The sequence below is a fragment of the Nipponia nippon genome, unplaced genomic scaffold, assembly GCF_047370975.1.
Source record: "Nipponia nippon isolate SJK-2023a ecotype South Korea unplaced genomic scaffold, ASM4737097v1 scaffold_14, whole genome shotgun sequence".
NCBI lineage: Eukaryota > Metazoa > Chordata > Aves > Pelecaniformes > Threskiornithidae > Nipponia > Nipponia nippon.
The window spans coordinates 5,739,980-5,761,537 of record NW_028262330.1 but is presented as its reverse complement, the minus strand read 5'-3'; the positions used below and the strand labels follow the sequence as shown (position 1 = coordinate 5,761,537).

The following is a 21,558-nucleotide window of genomic DNA, read 5'->3' as shown; positions in this document are numbered from 1 at the left end:
AGGAATTTTTCCTTCCTGCACTACAGGAGGAATTCGCATGTGCCGAGCATCGATCCAGCCCGCAGCGCGAGGACAGCGCTGACTAATCCAAACTCCTCCTGCTCCCCGGTGCCAAGCGTGGCGGTGACAGATGGGTGCTGCGAGCGATGGGGGGTGGCGGCGGGGAACAACCAGAATGGGAGCATGAGGCTGTGGGAGCAGCGCCGGCGTTCCCAGCCCTCATCCGGATGGATTCTGCTCCGGACCAGCGCAGGGGACCGCCGCTCCCCATGCCAGCAGGCAGCAGCTCCGACCCCCAGCCTGGGAAACGTGGGCTGCCTGGGAAACGCGGGCTGCCTGGGAACGGGCAGAGGGGGTTTGGAGCAGCAGTTCAATCTCTGGTTTAATTCTCACCTTTACTAGGGCCAGGAGGTACCAGGGGGTCAGAGGGAGCCCTCTCCCTGCCCTGCCAGGAGGGCAGTGCTGCTCCAGCTCCGAGCAGGAATGGTGCTGCTTTGCATTTCTTCTGCTTTTGCAAATCGTGAGCTGATGCACGAGGAACCTGATGAGCGTCTGCCAGGGCAGAGCCCCCAGACCTCGGTGACCACAACATGCAGGAGAGGTGAACTCAGCCCCCTCCACCTACCATGAGCACTTCCACAGGCGAATTCGCACCGCGAAGGGGCTGGCACCGCCTGGGCAAGCCAGACGGCACGATGCGCTGCCAGGCTCTGCCCTCACCACCGCCATGCTGGCACTCGAGCAAACCACGGCCGGTCTCGTCTACCTCATGCAGCCAGAAGCTGCTTTGAAATGCAGAGCAGCACCCATGGGAGACTTGCCCCTTCGTCAGAGGAAGGGCAGCTCGGGGTGCAGGTGGGAGGGCAGCACAGCCCCAGGACAGCCCTGCCTCTCCCAGCCCAGGAGCACACGTGTCTCCCAGGGCACCTTGTCCGTGGGTCACCTGCCGGTATACTCCTCTGCCCCCCAAGCCACAGGGGCTGCATCAGCCACGGCTTTCAGGATATTGGCCTGCTCTGTAGGCAACGGCTCGTGACAGGAGCGTCCACCTGGTGACGGGGCAGCCAGGGACCCACAGACCGGCGGCTGCAGGAGCATGGGAGCAGACCGGCGGCTCCGGTGGCACCAACTCACCTTGGCATGGTAGGTGATCGCGCTCTTCGCTACCGCGCACTGTTTCTCTACCAGGAAGCAGAACCGTCTCCTCTCTTCCGTGAGAGCTGTCTTATAGCCGTCAGAGACGTAGTTTTCCAGCTCACCTTGCTTGTTGCTGATGGCTTCGATGTACTAGAATGGAAAGAGAAGCAGAGAGGTGGCTGCCTTCACCGCTTTGCCCACCGAGCACCTGCCCCTCTGTGCGCAGGGTAGGGGATGCCGCAGCATCCTCCAGAGCGGGGGTCATCAGTGCAGCCGAGGGGCTGGTGGGGGGGTGGCCGGCAGGCAGGGTGCCCACAGGGCCCCCCCAGCACAGAACACACACACGCGTGTGCTTGTGTGGCCCCTCCAACCCGCCCTTACTCATCGGAGCCCCCCCACGCAGAGGCGCTGACTCAGCGTGTGGGCTGGGAGCGGTGCGGGCGGCAGGACGAGCTGTACCGCACGCAGCCGCCCTCTCACCAAACGGGTGCCCGAGCCCCGCCGAGGCACTCGCACTGGCGGCGGAGGCCGAGGAGGTTGCCCCGATCACCCAGGGCTGGCAACGGCCCCCACGGCCCCCTGCTCATCCCTGCCAGGCACCGCAGCACATGAGCCACCATGAAACCAGCCCAGGCTGAACACCTCCGGCACCTCCTCTTCTGCTGGCGTCTTTGCCAAATCACTGCTTGCTGCCCATTGCTGCCTGCAAGGACGGGCAGAGCCGTGCTGCTGAGAGCAGGGGGCCGCAGCGGGACAGCACATGAGCTCCTCCTCCAACACACACAACCACCAGCAACACTAAAACTACCAGCAGCGCTTTCAGTTTGCATTTGCCAGTCAGCCACACGGTAAGCGGTGCAGGGGACAGGCACACGGTGCCAGGGCAGGGCAGCACTGCACGCTGGCACAGCACTGCCCTGCCCGGCCGCAGGCAGTGAGGGGACTGCCGGGGTGGCTGTTCCTCCATGCTGCGGCCCCTGCCAGCGCCGGGTAGAGATGCCGCAGACGCGGCAGCGGGAGGCTCCTCTGCTGGCACAGGCTCCTGCTCTACCTACGGGACTTCTGCCAGCACGGCAGTGCCACACGGGGCTTCGCCAGCACCGTACAGGGCATGGAAACTGCACACGCTGGGGTAACCCAGCCACACAAGCTGACCTGTGCGGTGCAAACATGGCACACGGGAGGTCTTCAGAGCAATGCCGGGGACCACAGGGCTGCCGCTTGGCCACACCATCAGCATCCCTGAGCACGGAGGGCCCGAGATGTCCCCAGCTCCCCGAACCAGCCACTTTCTCCTCCCTCAATGCCCTCAGGATGTCCCCAGCTCCTCTGCAAGGAGCTTCCACCCTTGATGTGGCACTGGGAGAGCAGCCACCAAGCCTCTACGAGGAGCATCTCTCCCACCCATCGCTGTCCTGCCCTGCAACACCTTGTTGCCACTGGCTCTTCCCTGGGATGGCAGCACCACATTGAAAAGCCACAAGCAGCCGTGCAGACCAGGCACTGCTGAACCTGTTTCAGAAAGTCTGAGCTTCCCTGAGAAAGGAATTAAACTGGAAATTCAGGGCCCAAAGCAGCTTTACTTCTTCCTTCATGTTTAACAGTTATTTTTAGCAGGCTACAATATTTATTAGCAGACACATAAAATGGAACAAACCTCAACAAAGCAGGGAGATTAAGTGACATCCCAGACTTCAAAGGGGGCTTATTTCAGAGCTGGAGCTCCTACTGCTCCCACCCTGCTTGGAGCATCCTCCCTCAAGAGCAAACCCTGCGGAGATCTCATGCTGGACCCAGCAGGTTTTGGGTCTCCCCACAGGCACCAACACAGACAGGGGAAAGGGGGTCATTGACAAATGGGTAAAAACCCAGTTTGCAACCAACAACTCTGTTTCAAGGAGAACTTTTTCCCCCCCAAATGAGAAAATCCAGTGCAAACGCCCATGTTTAAGAATAGAAATAAATGAAGGTAACTGAGCTGACACCGTTGGGTGTAAAAGCAGAAATAATGGAGCTGTTTGCATCACCCCCAAGCGAAGCTGCAGGGGGAGCTGAGCGGGACCGGGGCTGGCAGGGATATAGGGGAGGGCACCGGGAAAGCTGGCAAGCAGCCGGCCTGTGCCAGCAGCAGGCAGAGAGGCACCGGGAAGAGGCGGCAGCAGCCCCGGGCACGTGCCGGCGGGAGCAGGCGGCAGTGGGAGGACGTGCTCGGTGCGAGCAGGGAAAGCATCGCTCCTGTGGAGTGGGCTTGGGACAGAGGCGCTGCCGGCAGCACGCCGCCTCCTCCCAGGTATTATTAGCCCCGGGAACAGCACAGGGACAGAGCCCAGAGGCGTCAGCTTGGCAGTAGCGACAGGGAGTTGGGAGGGAAGGACAGCCCAGCACCAAGCCGGAGAACCCCCAGCTCCCCTGGGGTCCGGTGCCCCGACCCCTCCATCGCAGCCCCGCTATGCCCGGGACGGACAGAGCCCCGCTGTCCCCACACACCTGCACCACAGGCAGCTCCCAAAAAAGTTTCCTTTGCTTCTCTCCCAAGGGAGGCAGTGGGACGATGCTCCCCCTCCTGCAGAGCCCCATTTCTGGAAGGAAACCGCAACCCTGACAGCACCTGAAATAGCAGGAGCGCGGGAGCAAGCGCGGACCCCAACACCCTAAACCCATCCTGCTTAATTTACTAACTGGGCCATGAAGAACGAGAAGGTGAGGAGTGAAATGAGTCCACCTCCAGCTAATTTAGTTCAGTAGCACAAGGACTATCCCGCCGCGATTCAGGTTTCCCCGTACCATAACCATCCCCAGGTCGGGCACAGCCATGCCCCAGGTACGGCGGGTGGGCAAGAGCCAGCTCTGCTCCCAAACACACTGTGCATCACGATGTGAGGCGGGGAAATTCTTCCTTATGTTGGCAATGTTAGATTTTTAGTTTTAATCATGACTTAAATACGCGAGGTAAAGCCTTATTTACATCCCTGATTTCAACCTTGTTTTACAAGCATGCTTTTAATTATTTTGCTAAGGAAAGACTTGTCTTAATGGCTGCAGCCAGTTAGAACATGTTGATTTGCAAGCAGAGAGCCTATGCTCTAAATTTAGTATTCTCAGCGCTTTTAATACTTTATGTAAATATGCCTGATGTGCCATTGATTTATTCAGAGCCTTGATTTTTACACGGTATTACATTACAAAATGGCGAGCAACGCTTCTTGTTCACTAGACAGTTTTCATTTTGGATTTGCTCAAAATGACAATGGGCTTGCAAATAATGCATAGAAAGACAATTCAAATAAAAACATTGCTAAATATGCCAGATGCATGAGAAAAAAAGTAACACACGAAGCACGATGTAAGATCTCACTACTGTATGTCAAGCAGAAGGACCGTCTTCCACCAGCGAGCGGTGCTTTACCTGCAGCCAGGCGCCCGTCAGGACCGTCGGGCTCATGGCTGCCGCTCACGGCTCCTTTCCCTGGGGATGGAGGGGGATCCTGCAGCCATCCCGCATTTTGAACCCCAGCCAAACACATTTCTCAGCTTGGCACGACCTGACAAGCAGCATCAGGGCCAGGGGCAGGTGCCTCCCCACTGGCCTCGGTGCGCCCTGGCTCCGCAGCTCGGCAGCATCCTCTCCAGGACCTCACCAACAAGCATGTACCGCTCGAGTGATGCATCTTAAATTCAGACCTTGATTTAAGCTGTTGGCTTCAAATTCAGGTTTTAAGCATTGTCTAAATAAAAATCCCAGTTTAAAGGAGGAGCAAAAGCCAAGCCTCATTTGTGACCTGAGCGCCTGAGGGGGCAGGGAGCCGGCCAGGACCGCACTCGCGGTGGTCACAGTTGTGCCAAAAGCCAGAGCACGCGCCGGAGCCACCCAACAGCTCCAGAAACCTTTTCTGGGTTTCTAGGTTGGAGAGGCCTCAAATAACTCCCCCGTCCCCCCCTCCGCCTCCCGAACACATCCACTTCCAATTCACCGGGAGCTGCTGACCTAATTAGCAATGTCAGCACACAGCGGCGCTGGGCGCAGCCGGTGAAAGGGTTTGGTTTAAGATGCTGCCGTGGCTCAGGGGTGGGAGCCGGTGGAGCGAGGGCTCCTGCCTGGCCGAGGGAAGCAGCGATCCTGGGAGGGGGAGCCCGGTCCCGGCAGCCCGGGGAGCCCCGGCTGCGCAGGCGGTGGTGGCTCAGCCAGGGACCCGCTGGTTCAAGCCCTCCTGGCTGCCCAGTGCCCGGGGCTGATGACCAATGCTGGAGCAAAGCTTGGCCACGCTGGGTCCAGCCAAAGCTGGGCAATCTCCATTCAGAAGCCAGACCAAGTTACCCCAACCGGTCAGGCAGTGAATTAGGAACAAGAAAACATGAAAGAGGAAACAAGACGCTGCAAAGTCCCCAGCTGGAACAGCCGCTGTCATCCCTGGCACAGAAAAGCCAGGACACACAGAAAAGCCCTGCTGCTTACACTAACAACTTCGCAATGCCACTCCAAAGCTGACAGCTAGGGGTGTGTGAAGATGAAAAAGCATGTCAAGACCCAAGTCCTTTTCAAGCACACACTGCCATCAGTGTTGTTAGCACAGGTGAAACAGCAACATCGTTACTGAACTTCAGTCAAGCTTTTAATAACCACGCAGCCTTACTGGAAAAAAAATTAGCTCAGACCGCTCTATCCAGTTCGGAATATGAGCCAAGGGCAGTGCTAATGCTAATGCATTAAGCACAACTGCAGAAATCAGCATTACAGATCTTTATCGGTGATCAGATGCATCTGCCACTGCTGAGCAAGAATCAGCCACAGGGCCAAGAGGGAACCAACAGCAAGTAGAAGCCAGCAAGGCTGCCGTTCAGGAGGCACCAGCTAACCATGCTGGATGTGGGCATTGCATGTTTTGAGACCAGAAAGCCAGTACCACCGCAGGGGAGCACGCCGGAGCATCAGCAGAGACGCGGAGCAGGGAGGGGACCGTGCCCAAACACCGGGCTCTCGTCCCAGGGTCAGGATCAGCAGCACAGAGCAGCAGGGAAAAGAGACAAAGGAAAGAGAGGGGAAGGGAGAGGACTCTGCGAGCTGTGCCGGACCGATGCAGCAGGCTGAAATACCTGCAAGGAGTAAACACCAAGAGAAGGGAGGATTTATTTAGGGAACCACAAGGGAGAATAATTAGAAAGTAATGGGATAAAATAAGAAAGAAGTTAGGCTGATTAACAGAGAAAGAGCATCTAAGCTGTTGAATAGTCTCAAGTAAAAACAGCTGAAACCCTGCCACGGTATATAGCCAAAATGAGGAAAACAAGAAGCCTGGGATCCTCAGCCCCAACAGCACCCGGGGAAGGAGACAGCTTTTCCTCATTCCCAGAACTTGCTCCTTGTGTGGAAGCTGGTGGACCCTGGAGCAGCCTCAGGGGAGACATCGTTCCCTCCTGGCCACCTCCATCATTGCCTAAGTGTGTTACAGATGGAGCGGGAGGTTGGTTGGTTTGCTTAGCCAGACAGAGCGATGCTGTATTCGAGCCCTGGGGTATCAGCGGCTCTTCCCAGCAGAGCACGGCCGGGAAGGAGATCTGAGCTCAGAAATGAGCCTGAGGTGACCCAACCTCTCTTGTAATAAGGCATATAAAGCAACAGACCAAACCCTCTCCCGCAGCAGAGAATGCCCACATGCAAGTCACCACAGGAGCCAAAATACATTTTCACTTGCAAAAAGCAAGGACAAAGCACCCCCGCAGAGCCACGGGGCCCCATGTCGCCGCAGCCGTCCACTGTCAGATGGTTTCTGTGCACCTGTCACATGGGGACCCCAAACCTCTACACCCTTCCCAGGGAGAAGGGAAACTCCCCCTGCCCCGCACAAGTACCAACATCTCCAGCAAGGGAAGGTCTTCTAGTGCCGGCACCTGCTGCTGCGCTGCCCACCAGCCTCCACCGCTCCAGCTCCATCACCCTGTGGCCAAAACCCTCCTCCGGGATGCTGCGGACTCGATGGTTACCAAAGGTGAAACAACATGCAGAGCGCATGCAGGGAGCACAACCCTGACAGCTGCCCTGCTCCAAGGATGCCAGCCTCCCCTTCCTCCCCCGAGAAGGGCTGTCTCCCCTCATTACATTGCCTGTCTCACACATCTGTTCATCGGGGCATCGGCTTTCACTGCTCCTATAAAGCGCCATCCACGCACATGTGATATTACATAAAATTTACAGAGAGCAAAACAGCAGGCAAGCGCTTTCTCCAGCCGGCTCTGCGGGGGTTTCATGATCAGCTGCTTAAAACGTTCCTTCAATACAGGGACACCCCAGATCAACAGCTCAATGCACAAGGTTTGGTACCAAAACACTCATCAGACGTGGCCCTGACCTGCGTAGGTACCGGGACAGAGACCAGCTTTCCAGAAGAGTCATTTAAGGCATCTCAGCCCAGAAGAAAAGAAATTTAAGACTTCATTTTGCATATTTGTAGCAGCTGCTTATAGATCTGTAGAGCTGGTTTCAGGAAACCACACTTTGTGCTGGAGCCTGTAGCTCACCCTGGGGTGGAAGGGATGCTGCCAGCCAGCCACAGCAGCTGAGCAAGCCCACCCTGACCACAGCCACTGGAAAGAGGAGACAGAGACTCTCCTCCTCTCGGTGCTGCCTTTTTCATAAGCTCTCACGGACCACAAAGTCTGAAAAAGCCACTTCAGCGTACGGCTCTTGTGGCACCATGTCCAGAGAGTCCAGTGTGCTGCCAGAGCAAGGTGCTATGCCCAAAGCCTCCCCAGGCGCTCAGGGCTGCAGCCCCACGTAAGAGGGGCCAACGTCACCAGCACGTGAGTTCACAGCTGATTACAGAGTAAACAACAGAGGCAAAAAATACTGCAAGGGATGAGCTCTCCAATAAGGTCCCGAGACACAAGCAGGTAACGCCACCGAACTACATGCACACTCGGGTTGATCCCTTTCAGTCCCGACCTGGCCATAGCAAGGACGCTCAGGCGCTGCCCACGACCAGAGCAGCTCGGCCCCAGACCCGATGCATCTCCCACCAAGCGTTTCACAGGCACTTCCCCTCCCTGCACCCGCTGACTGTATTTGCTGGGTTTGGACACCCAGCCTAACTCAGCTTAAAGCACGACAAAACCTGGAGAGAGTTACCTGCAGCCACTGAGCTTTTACATAATTCTTCCCTATTTGACTTTTACATAAGCCTTTGTAACCTGGTTTGTGCAAACTCCGTATCAGTTAGAGCTTCTTGACCTATAGCTAAAATTATTTCTCCTGATGGGAATAGCAAAATGAGGTTTCAATTACAAAAGTTTATAAACCCCCCCAGGTTATTTGGCACAGTGGTATTTAATGCTTAAAATATTCCCATAGGAGCAGGTGTAGGTGTGGACAAGCAGAAGACACCTCTGGGCAGGAGCTGAGCTCAGCCTCCACATCCCGCTGCCCCTGGCTCAGCAAACCCCTGGTTTTGCAGGGGTTGGGAGGAGCAGTGAGCTCCCTCTGCCCCTCCGCAGTTCCCAGCGAAGCTGCTCACCGGCACAACCACGCCAAAGCCCTTTCGCCCAGCTCAGGCACAGCCTTTCACCGCAAACAGCCGGCTTCAGCTTTGCTATTTAGCATGAATTACAGTCAGCTCCGTCTCAGCCCAATGGAGAAATCCAATTGCTTGTAGCGCTAATATGATTTAATAGTTTGAACCAACATAACTTCATTACTGAGCTGCTGATTCAATCAAGGTCCTAAACTCATCGTGACCTTGATTTCATGGTTTGATCACTGTTGTGGTTTAACCCCAGCTGGCGATTGAGCACCAGGCAGCTGCTCGCTCACTCTCCCCCGGCGGGATGGGGGGAGAGAACTGGAAGAGTAAAAGTGAGAAGATTCCTGGGTTGAGATAAGAACAGTTTAATAATTGAAAGAAAATAAAATAGTAGTAGTAGTAATAATAATAACAATAAAAGAATATACAAAGCAAGTGATACACGATGCAATTGCTCACCACCCGCCGACTGGGCCGACTGATGCCCTGCCGGTCCCTGCGCAGCGGACCCTTGGCCAGCTTTCCCCCAGTTTATATACTGAGCATGACGCCATACGGTATGGGGTAGCCCTTTGGCCAGTTGGGGTCAGCTGGCCCGGCCGTGCGCCCTCCCAGCTTCTTGCGCACCCCCAGCCTTCTCAGTTGGTGGAGCATGAGAAGCTGTCAAGTCCTTGACTCTGTGCAAGCCCTGCTCAGCAACAACTCAAACATCAGTGTGCTATCAACATTATTTTCATCCTAAATCCAAAACACAGCACTATACCAGCTACCAGGAAGAAAATTAACTCTACCTCAGCCGAAACCAGGACAATCATAACCAACACTTAATGAAGATACAGCAGTTTAGCTTTCTTGGTGATTGTTTAATCTTAATATTGTTTTCATTCTTATTCATAAAAGACATGAAGTGAGTGGAATTGTTTATTCTCCTGGTTTTCAACACAGGTCAAAAAAAATCTCAGTAACTACATAACTAAGATGAGACATTTGAGGCAGTTAGATGTCTCAGCTTTCATTCCTCACGTATAACAAAAGCTCTGGACTGATTCATAAGGAATAAAAAGCCTGGCTTTATTGCTGCATTCAGCAGTAACAACCCATCACCACAGCATCTCTCTTGACCATGACAAAGCTTCGGAGATGGAAAATCACTCCTGCAGCCTAATTGCACTTTGAGCTGCTTTTAAGCTATGCGAGTCGTCTTTACTGCAAACCACAAGGTGTTTTAAATTCTCAACCATTTTAATCCTGTGATGCCCATCCTCACCTATTAAACTCCACAAAACAAGCACAAGAGACAGTGGTCAGATAATGTGAGACTTGCAGACAACCCTGGATCAGCTCTCTCCATGCAACGAGTGGCTGATGAAGCTCAGAAGCCTCCTGCAAGTGTTCATGAGCATCGCGCTGCTGCCTCATCCCGAGCAGACCTCCTCAACCTCCGTCTTCCCAAAGCTACTGCTCACCAGCCATAAGAGAATTAGTTATCTGCACTGCCTGCGGAATATCAGCGTTTATTTCTGCTTTATAAAGGGAGAAAATCTGAATTGCAGAGTCACAGGTGAGATGTTTGGACTGTTTTACTGGGCTTTGTGATGGAGCCCAAGCCACGCTGGTACCTGGGCCCAGGTGAGGGCTGTCCTCTGCCACCCGGCAAACCAGAGCCTGAACAGTCCCAAATCACTTCTCACTTCAGCAGAGTGAGACGATGTTACAGAAACCACGTCCTGGAGCTCCCCGCAGGAGGACAGCACTGCTTCTCCCATCGCGCTCATCTCGCCCACCCATCTCGCTTGCAGGCGATGACAAGATGTGGTCACTCAACAAGTGGTGAAAAGGCAGAAAGGAGCAATTCTGCTTCCCGTAGCATTAAATACGAAGACAGATGATGACAGAGCATCAGACTCCCGGCTGCCGACTGCTACACTAGCTTAAGTGGATGAGTCTTCAAAAGAAGAGTAAGATGTTATTGCTTTATTGAATGAGATGACTGATGTAGCTACCAGGACATTTCCATCAAGAGCAGCTTCTCCCATTACGAGACAAGCAATCTGCAACAGTCCATAAGAAGAGCTCCATCCAGTTGTTGTCTGATTGGTCTGCGGTCCCCAGGCACCAGCCTGATGAAGTCTTCAGCTTCCCGCAAGCATCATAAGGTGCCTTCAGCAGCCTCCTCGGAGGCCGCCGGGGGTTTTACAAGCCGGCCGCAGGGGTGGCTCTGGGCCAGCTAAACAAGCTGAACCGCATGCAGCAGCTCCCCGGGGCGAACTGCCTCGTTCTCTGTTTTAAGCCAGTTGAGAAAGATTTTTGTGGAGCAAAGCCCCACAGTGCAACACCAGCAGATCTGCAGATGCTCCAGGTTCACTAAGCCTGGCTTCACTAAGCCCCACACAAGGCTCCCTCCTCAGGCCGGTACCAACACCTGCATAGCTCCAGGCTGGACCCATCCTTGCAGCAATCCTCCCACTCTCCAATGCCCAGGCAAGGGTAAGAACAGCATCAAGGGTAGCCCAAAACACCCTTGTTTTTCTGTGGAAAGCAAATACCAGCATCGCAGCCAGCAGAGAACAGAGGGAAAACTGCCCTCTTGGCTGAATTCAGCAATTTAACTTTGTATTTCAATCTAGAGGGGGAAAAAAAAAAGCGAGCAATTGAGCAGTCTCATAGCTCTTTAAGCTCAAAAGCCATCATAAGGCTTTTTCAGAGATAAGCGCTTCCTAAATACTTACTGCTGAAAGATTAAGAGAATGAAAGCCTGATCCTGTTTCCCTGCCCAAAGCTGCTGTGCTAACAGGACTACCCTGTCCCTGCCACATCCCAGCAGGAGGATCAAACCATCGCTCCTCTCCCAGCTATATAAAGCTGATCACCGGGATGGATTTTCTCCTCCTCCAACTCCGGGTGTGGGATGGGGATCCCTGCACGGCAGCAGCCCGGCGGGGTTAGGCAGGAGAGGGGTGGCTCTGGCAGCAATTTCGCTCTGTTGTCCCTATCAGCAGCTTTCACAGGTGGTGGTGAATCCCAGAGGTTTGATCCCCAAGTTTCCCCACACTGAGCCTCGTTGCCTAACAGGGCTTTTCTTGCTCAGCAGGAATTTCGGAGCAAGGGCTTGCGGAGATGCCACAACTCAGAAGTGGTTTAAGCTGCTCAGCTCTCAAGGACGCGCCAGCCGCCGCCGCAGCGGGCAGGACACCCCAGTCTGCTGCATCGACACCTTCCAGCCATGCTCCGGCCAGCCATGCCTCCTGCAAGCAGCCCAGCACAGCCTTGGCAGTCGGCAGCTGCAAACGAGCATGAGCTCCGTGCAACGCACTCCGGCTCAGCACGGGAGCTGCACGCCGAGCCGGGGCGGATGACTGCGGTGCGTTTTTCTCCTTCAGTGCTTATTCTGATTCACGCCACTGAGAGAATGACTGATTTCCCAAATTTTAGTGCAATTAAGAATGTCACTTCCCCAGCACAACCTTCATGGTAACTATCTGCCGATTACTTTAAATGCCACCACACAGCCCCTGCGAGTGAAGTGCCACCGACGTTTAGATCCCCTTCAGCAGACGTGGATCATTTTGACACGTTACCGGCTCACGGCATCCAAAGCAACAGGTCCTGGTCCCGACATAACGCAGGCTCTCATGCCTCAGAGACAAGACTAGGTAATTTCTGGCTTCAGGGTTCATCTTCATCTTTTCAAGGTACTACTCGTGCTGCAATCATTCAATGGCCTTAACTCGAGTACCAGCACGAGGACTTTCAGCCAGAGTAGATTTGCAGATACATCAATCTCTCGTTAAAGTTTGCCATGTTCAGCCATGCTCCAGGCAACGCTCGAACCAAAGGTTGCAGACTTCAGAAGACAGGAACTCCTGCTGCGAACGCATCGGTAACCCGGGTGCCACAGCCCCTTGGCACGTCCCGCTCACGGCCCCGGCTCAGCCGGCACCAGCTGGGGACGTGCCCTGGATGCTCTTCAGCCAGATGCTGACCCCGACTCCCTCCCTGCGGGGAATCCCAACGCCTCAACCTCCAAAACGTGCCCACCCCGCAGCACAAACCGTCCAGGCAGGTGCCATGAGGGACCCCGGCCCCACACAGCCGGGACCCGATTAGCAAACGGCGCGTGGTTGGCGAGGGAGCCCACACCGCGATCACACCGCAGTGATTCACCGCGGCCGCCCCCGGCCCGCGCCACCGCCCCGGCGGGCTGGGGGAAGGGGCGCCCCAGCAGCAGGCGCAGAAAATATTTAAGCAAAACACCATCCAGAGGAAGATGGATCTGGCACAACAGAAATTAATGATCTTTTTGGGTTCATTCATTAAGGAAAAAAAAAAAGCACCGGGAGCAGTGGATCGAGCAGGGTTACTCACCACCGCACCGCCTGGCACAACATCTGCCGTCAGCGGAGCTCGCAGCCTCCCCCTCTGCACCGTCCTCCCCCGGGGTGGCCACGAGACCAACCCGCTCCCATCAAGGGCTGCCGCCCCCTCCCTATCCACACTTCCCACACCCCACCACGCTCCCCTAATGCTGCTGCGCCCGTTCCTCTAAAGAAACGGCGAGCCCTTATCTAAACGCTTGCGAGAGCCGAGCCACCTCTAGCATGCGGTACCAAGCATCTGCTGCCCCGCACGAGGAGGAGACGCTCGTCCCCCCCACGCCTGGCGTCCTACCTGCAGCTCCTTGTCAGAGTACTTCTGGGGGTTTTTGCTGCCTTGGCTCTTCTTCCGAAGTTTCTTCAGCTCTGCCTGGCACTTGTCGAGCGAGTCCCCCTTGCTCCTTTGCTCTGTCTGGTATTTTTTCAGTGCAGCCTGGATGCGACAGGAGAAAGCTCTGAGCAGCTGAAGTTGAGCCCCTGCCTCGGTCGCTGCTCCTGCTGCAGAGGGCTGGCAGAAGCAGACTCCCCCTGGACTTTGGGAGAAGCAGGATCCCCACAGCCCAGAGAGCAAACAGGGGCAGCAATAGTCTGACATCAGGGGAAATGCTGTTCTGTGCGTGGTGATGCGCGAGATGGCTGGGGATCCATCTGTGACCAGGGGCAGGAGCAGTGCGCGGGCACAACAGTCCCCCTGAGCAAGGAGCTGGGCGAGGGGGCAGGCGGGCAGCGGGAACGGGAGACGCGGAGACGCCCGAGCCAACGCTTGTGCTGCTGGACTACACGAGTCCGTAACTCACACTCAGGTATCGGGAGTCCAGCTCCACCTTCTGCTCCAGCTGCGTCAGGAGCTCATTGTGGAAGGACTTGAGCTGCAGGCAGAAAGAGAAAACACGGTTCCTTGGCGAGAGCTGGCAAATCCTGCCCGGGAAGCACTGGGGCAGGCAGAGGAGAGGGGCTGTACAGACAGAGCAGAGGCTGACAGCAGTGAGGGACAGACAGACACTCACAGAGGGACCCAGCAGGGCAGAAGCAGATGCCCAAGCAGACCAGACCCTTTGCAGCTTAGCAAATCCACTTCAGAGGGGCTGGTGTCACCCAGTCAAAACACGGCAAACCATTTTGCTCAGCTGCAACACGGGCAGAGCCCACGGCCAGGCAGAGTCCGGCGTGTCTGGGCTGGGGCACTCACCATCTCCTCTAGCTGGTTCTGGATCTGCCTGTGGACTTCTGCCATCTGGAACAGCACGTCTCCTGCAAAGACAAGACACGGGGAGGGGGCTTGAGGCACCGAGCTCGGGTGGACGCCCCAGGGCTGGCGCAGGCGGCACCCCACTAGCAGGGAGGGGTCCGCAGCCAGACCCATGGGTGCTCCTGGAGTGCCCCCGGTGCCCATCTTTGGGCAGCTGTAGGTGAGCAGATGTTCATCTGAGACACTTGGACAAACACGCATGTTTTCTGTGGCATGAAGGGAAACAGGACAAGCAGGAGCGAGACCCCAGCACCCAGGGGCAGCCCTGCCCATGACCACCACACCGTCGACCACCCCAGCTGCGGCACAGCTCTGCCCGTGCCAGCCCTTAGCCTGGCCGCAGGGATGTGACAAAGGAGCCAGAGATGACAGGACCAAGAAAGGTCCCTCATCTCGACCTGATTCACAGTCCAGATATTGAAGGGAGCCGGTGGAGACGAGAGGTGCTGCACTAATAACCAAGACGGGAATTTAAACAGCACTGTTACAGCCAGGAGCTTCGCCCGATGCTCTCCCAGCTGCGTGTACAGCCCAACGCCAAGCACAGAGCACCCACATCCCTCCCCCCCAGCAGGGAGGCAGGGGACAGACACAGCCCTGGGACTCAGTCCAGGTCACAGGACACAGAGCTGCAAACAGAGCTAAGCTCTACGTTGGTGTTTGCCTCAAAACCACTGGACCTGTTCAACCTCAGCAGCTGAGCCGTGCACGGGCAGCCCTGCCCCGGGCAGGCGAGCTGGGCAGCGAGGGCAGAGCCGTGGCAGGCGGCTGCCGCAAACACCACAGGTCAGTCCCGCAAACGGCTGCCCACGGCCAAGGGATCCCAGCTCTGCTTTGTCTCTTCCTTTAATTTTTCTTTTCAAATGCCGAATTCATCAAATGACACATCCCCTGTGCTTTTCCTGGGAGGAAGGGCAGTGTCCTGCCTCAGCAAAAGCCCCAGCGCGGCTGGAGCCAGACACACACGTGGGAGCTGCAGGAGCGTCTTTCAGGAGAGGAGCCAGTGCTACCGTTCGACTAAAAGCACCATCTCCAGACCAGAGCAAGCTTTCAGGGAGAGCCAAGCTCCGTCAGCTATTTGTAAGGGCTGAGTTAGGAAGTTCTTACTTCCAGCATGGCAGATCACAGCTTCCCAGGAGGCTTCCAGCCTACATGGAGCTGTTTGTAAATGAAAGCCAGGATCCGTGTCTCTGAGCTACTCCGGTCTCAGGACTCAGCCCCAGCAGGTCCCGCAGCCAGCGGTGGCGGGGAGCCCCCCGACACCCGCAGGGGCTCTCTAAAGGGAAGCAGCATCCCACATCTCATCCCAGAAAAAGCAGAGCAGTGCCTGGGATAACTCAAAGCCCCAAATGTACAGCCCATAAAAATGCACATGGGAGTTTTAAATGACAGAACAGCAACCCCAGGGACGGGAAGTGCAATGGGAAGGGGACGCCAGCCCTGGGGCTCCAGGACAACGTGCAGGAGGAGATGGTGCAATGCTCCCAAGGCTGCTCAAGGTGAAGGTGGCGGCTCCCAGCAGGGATGAACCTGGGAACCTACTGGGGATCTGGGGGGGTGAGCATCCATAGCCCTAATCCTGCCCGGGGGTGGGTCCCCCTTCCCCGGCATGCACGGCCCCCCAGCAGCCGAGACACATGGAGCCCAGGTTTGCTTCCACACGGGGCTGCTCACTCCTGTCCTGCACCAGCGAGAGCCTGGCCCTGGCAGCAAACGCTGTGGTTTTGGTCTGTTTAGAGAGAGAAGGAAAACTGCGAGTCCTCTGCAGAGGACAGGTCCATCCTGGGCTCCAGGACAACTGCATCCTCTGTACATGGAGTCAAACCTCGGCAACAGTGAGACTGGAATGAGCCAAACCAGCAACTCACCAGTGCAAAGGAACCACTGGGACCCTCATTCAGCACAAAAATAGATGGCATACGCTGGGCCAGCCCCAGCCCACTGCTCGGTCAGCCCGTCCCCGGCACACCACGTGCCCGGGCACGCGGGCCGTACGCCAGCTGAGTGTCAACACCACCAGCCGATTGGGAACAACCTGGCCCAACAGTTCTTTGCTCTTGTGGCTGAAGCAATTTGTACTTTGCACCATACACTGTGTCTCAAAACCTTCTGCAAACATTAAAATCTGATCCCATTTTGTCCTTGGCGGGCACCAGCCCCCTCCGCCGTGGGTCGATGCAGTAACAGAACTGGCTGCAGCACCAGCAGGCGCTCACTCAGGGCTGATGGCACCGGGGGCCACCGTCCCACCCCGTGTCCCCAGCTCGGCTCCTTGAGAGAGCAGCGATGCACAAAGCATCCTGTAAAGCAAGGAGGTGACCAGACGGCACGGCGGTGGATCCGCTCCTTTGCCGGGAGGAAACCATGTGCTGAGATTTCCGCAGCCACCGAGCCAGCTGTAACTTTTACAGCCGCTTCGCGAGGTGCTAAGCAAAGCGAAGCAGCCCCCAGCACTCACACCGAGCAGGCAGCCGGCTGCGGCAATTATACATGTCTGCGGTGAAGAGCTTCACGCATGAACAGGGAGGTCTGGGCAAGGGGTCACCACCACGAGACTGCCAGGAAATTGCTCTCCGGTTGGGCTGCGACAGCTCAATCATGGGAAGTGCACAAATTCCCACTGCAAGGAGGCAATGACGTAACGCCGTCGCTTGGCTGAGATTGCTTTTTCAAGAGTATATCAATGCAAGGGTGGCTCGCTTATTATTTCCAAAGCTCGCACCACCCCCTCTCCCTTTCGCTTCCCGTTTGGCTGCAGTGGAAACACTGGCTGAGAAAGCCAGTGCAGGGCTGGCCGAGGGCTTTCTGGCCACCACTGCTGAGCTCCCAACCCACTCGGAGAGCGGAGACCAGGGTGCTCAGAAATAATACATATATCCCCAAATCCAGCACTGGGTACACCCTGTGTACACCCCTGCACTGGGTATTCCTCACCCAGGGAATTAGCCTGTTCCCAGCAGCCGGGGAGGTGCATGGTGTGTCTCTCAACAGATATGCATCTTTTTGTTTAGACTTTCTCCTCCACCACTCCCCCCTTGGCTCTTATCATAGCGAGAGCACGGGGCGTTTCAGTCGCACAACATGGAGCCTTTCCCACGCAGCACAGCGTCCCCGCTCCAAGCTGCTCCGCGTCCTGGCCCAGGCGAGGGGACGCCGCCGTCCCCCCCGCGCCCGTTCCCCTGCCACAGCCGGTTTGCTGCGCCTTTGCCGGTGGTGCGGCACGGCCAGCCCAGAGCCAAGAGCGGCTCAAGGTGAGCACCACGCTGCAACCGGCACAGCGCAGGAAGGCGGCTGGATGCCTGCCCGGCGCTGGGCTGCGCAGAGGCACAAGAGCTTCCTCTGGAGCCTCTCCCCGGGCTGAGACAGCCCAACCAGCTCCGAAGGAATCAGCTCCAGGCTTCCCGTAGCCTCTGCCATCGCTGGGAGCCCACGCAGGGCAGCAGCAGCATTTGAACTAAATCCCCTAAATAGCAGCCGCAGCGCTGTGTGAATTCACATATAGCATCTCTGGCACCCCGATACCTCCACACCATGAGCTGCTTCACCGCTGCAAAAAAGCTACAAACCTTGTTAGACATTAACAAAGATTTCACCCTGAAACTGCTCAGACTAACTCAGCATGGCAGCAGGGAAGAAGTTAAACTGTGACTAAGAGATACCACGGTAGTTGGAAAGCCTAAATATTTCAAACCCTGGCTCAGAAGAGGATCCGTGGCATTGCGCTGACGGTTGATACCGCAAGGCGTTAGCAGAGCTCGGCGGCAGGGCTGGGAGCACAGCACACGCCCCAGCCCCGGCAGCAGCACGGCCACCCACGCCACGGGTGTTTTGCGTCACCTACCCGTGGTATTTGCAAGTTAAACACGGTCATTGCCGCCGTGCAGCAGGGCAGAGAAGAGGGCAAGAGCTTGGGTCACGGTGTAAATTGTATATACAGCGTGAGCACCATACTAGCCTTGCTGCCAAAATGCACATCCTAGAGGTCAAGAAACCCAAGGTTAAATGTCTCACCTAAGCCCAGAGGCAAAAATAAAGACAGGGAAGGGTAGGACTGCAGAGCAAGGGTTTCACCTGCCCGTGCTGGGATCACACACCTTTCCGCAGGCTGCAAAGCGCAAACAGGCGAGGAGGAGTTGCTATTTACGTCCGTCTGACTCACAGTATCGTTCTGGGAGAACTATAGGGGCTATTGTGGGCCCTTCCCTACCACACCCAGCCAGGAACAGGCAAACAGGTTGTTCCACATCCCTCCCATTGCTATCGGCACTGCAAGCCCCACGCTCGAGCCAGCTGCCCCTCCAGAAGGCAGAGCAGTAGGAACCCATCTCACAGGGTTTTGCTTTTGAGTTTTCAGAGCCTCAGGATTCTTTTTTTTTTCCCCACGTCTCGAGCTAGATATGAGCCGTTTTTAATAAAAATGCCAAACAATGCATTGGCGAAAGAGCCAAACTGCCCTGAGCCAGAACATGTTGATACTTGTGCAGGGCTGAAGCAGCCCAGCCTGTCCTGCAAGGACATCCACATGCATCAGCCCGGCAGCAGGGATGCTTTGACGAGCAAACAGCACTGCATCCTCGCCAGCATCGCTCCTTGCTCCTGTAACACGGAGGATGCAGCACTGTCAGCATCGCTCTCCATCAAGATCACTTGCTCTGGCGATTCAGATCCCAAAGAAAGAGCATGAAAGGATGAAACACGGAGTCCAGGGACTCAGCTCCTCCACTACTTGACGTCGTGCTGGGCTTCTCCCTGTTGATTTTTGTTAAGGGAGACCAGGAAAGGCAATGGTGCCATCAAGGGCTTCTGCCAAGCTGGCAGAAAAGGAATATTAGCTCATTAATGAGAAAAAAGCAACAGACAGTAACAGGGCAAGTTGTTTGAGCTCCTGAAGCCTAAGAGGGGAAAAAAAAAATAATCTGCTTTTCAATGGCTGGTTAAATGCTGTTAGCTGAATCCTTTGATGCCAAGCAAGCACCCAGACCCAGGGAGGGGATGTCACCCACACCAGCACATTCCCAGGGCAGGCGGAGATGCGAAAGCACCGGATGCCTGGAGGAGAAGGGGCCAGGAGGTCCCTGCACCAGGCACTGCCCCGATGCAGGCACCCATTTCACTCCTCCTGGGCTTTGCCGAGCAAAGGTACCTGCCGGACAGGAGAGCTCCATCGGTTGGGTTTTTTTTTTGTGGGGGAGTTGGGTGGAGAGCATCAGCCTTGTGCACGTTGTTAACAAAGCATTGCTACAGGGTGAAATCCTGCCCCCCGGACTTGGCAGGGCTCTCAGCCCAGCAGTTACCAGTTCCCCTTCCAGCGCTGCGTGCCACCCAGTTTCACACCTTCCATTTTCCACCAGCTGCAGCACTGACCACCAGCAGCAAGCGTGGCCACCCCCAGCTCCTGCGGTCACGGCTTGGCTGCTGCGTGGCCACCTCCCCCCGGCCTGTAAACGCGGACTGGCAATAACTCTGCTCGCACGTCATGCCACATGCTGAAGACCTGATCAAGCCAGATTTGAGGCAGAAGCACACTACCGAAAGCTTCCGCGATCCTTTTTTCTCTTCCCTCTTATTAATGTATCTTGATCCGAGTTCACAGGCACAGCACACGCCACAGACAAGCCCTCGAGCCACGGAGAGAAGCACTTCACAGCCCAATGCCTCATCCAGATGAGAAGGCTCTGACTTGATCAGCTCTGACATTCAATCGCAAGACAACTTGGGGGAAGATCTGTGCGTGTGCAGTGGGAAGGATACGAGAGCGGGGAAACAATCCGCTCCTCTGCGCTGATTCATCTGTTTCCTCTTCAAAAGGGTTTCGCTTATCACAGCCCCAAAGGATGGTACCGATTTGTTGATGATATATTAGCGACTCATCAGCATTATAATGATCGGCTCTGTTTGCAGCCTCTGCTTCAACCCAGCTTGGCAAAGCTTAAGACATTTTTTATTTATTTATTGAGAGACAAGGTAAAGAAAAAAGCGAAAGCTTCCCAAGGCACTCTGACTCAGGCAAGTTCAACGGCACATTTCCAGTAACCGGCTCCCTCGGGCTGAGCAGTTGCCACTGACACTTTTATCACAGACAGATTGGAGACCTGGGTGAGCTGCGATGCCCTGCCCTTCCCAACAGCCACCCCCTGGATGTGGACAGATCATGTGTCTGTATCACGATGTATCACGACATACAGATCAGCAAGTCCCTAACACCCAGCTGCTCTGGCAGCAGCTATGCTGGCAGCACAGGATTAATTAGCACCAGAGAACACGACTGCACTGACCTCGCATTCACCAGCCTGGAGCCACCTGGCTCGGACCCACGTGAACCGATCCATCCTGCACGCCAGCAGTCCCGGGAGGGGAAGCAAACGCCTCCAGGACCCGGGGCTGGCCACACAACAAGCTGTGCTCCTTCCTAAAATCTGCCAAGCTCACAGCATTGCTGATGGACGGCAGAAACCAGCCCACGGACACGCACATGGCCCCTCCGTCTCTCCCAAAAGGATGGAGCATCCCTGCAGGAGCTCGTCCTGGCCGTGGTGCCTGGGCACACAGCAGGTAGGCATCCCTGGAAGATGTCACCACTGAAGGTGAAACCCAAGCGTTACGCACAGCTGCTACAAGTTAGAAACTCCAGCCAGGCAACATGCTCTTCACAGATGCTCATTTAACAACCCTCCACCATTACTTACCCAAACACAGGTTGGTGAGAACAAGCCTACTGCTACACCAGTCTGCTTTTAATCAGAAGATTTGAAGGCAGTGAAAAGGCAATGCAGACAGCAGAACAGTCCCCTTCTGAGGCAGGCAGCAGTTTTTAAGAGGTCTTTCTTGTGTTTTGGCACCCTTAGCAACCCCCTTCCTACAGGTTCCTTCCCTAAGTGAACTACACAGCCTGCAGGTTGAGTCCTCAATTTCTGGAACAATTTGTCTGGCAAATTAGGCCTTTTAACAGAATCACGGGTGGAAACACAGGTCCAGAGCATCCATTCTTCCACCAGCACAACGTTGTTACCCACAAGCCATTAAGTGCATCAGTAAGTCCAATTTTAAAAGGATCAAGCAACAAGATTACCACTGCTCTCCCAACCCAGGAGCTCATCTCCACAGGCAAAGGGACCTCACTGCCAGGACACCAAGTCACCCATCCCAGGCAAATATTTCCTGGAGTTCAGCTTCGTTTTTCTAGGCACTGCTCTGGCAGGCCCCCAGCGGACATCGGGCACCACGGCCACCACCAGCTCCAGTAGTCCCCATCCACACATTGACCACTGCGACGACCTTTGACATTCAC

General features: G+C 55.7%; 1 protein-coding gene across 6 annotated transcripts in view; it reads right to left on the bottom strand.

Moving 5' to 3' along the window:
• Positions 1–21,558, bottom strand: part of BAIAP2 (BAR/IMD domain containing adaptor protein 2) — a 51,156-nt gene that overhangs the window by 12,816 nt on the left and 16,782 nt on the right. For all 6 annotated transcript variants that reach the window (XM_087750522.1, XM_087750519.1, XM_087750517.1 and 3 more), the window contains exons 4-7: positions 14,211–14,272; positions 13,819–13,890; positions 13,317–13,454; positions 1,135–1,287 (exon numbers count right to left, since the gene is read on the bottom strand). In XM_087750522.1, the coding sequence (XP_087606648.1) occupies positions 1,135–1,287; positions 13,317–13,454; positions 13,819–13,890; positions 14,211–14,272 (425 nt within the window). The remainder of the gene's footprint in view (positions 1–1,134; positions 1,288–13,316; positions 13,455–13,818; positions 13,891–14,210; positions 14,273–21,558) is intronic.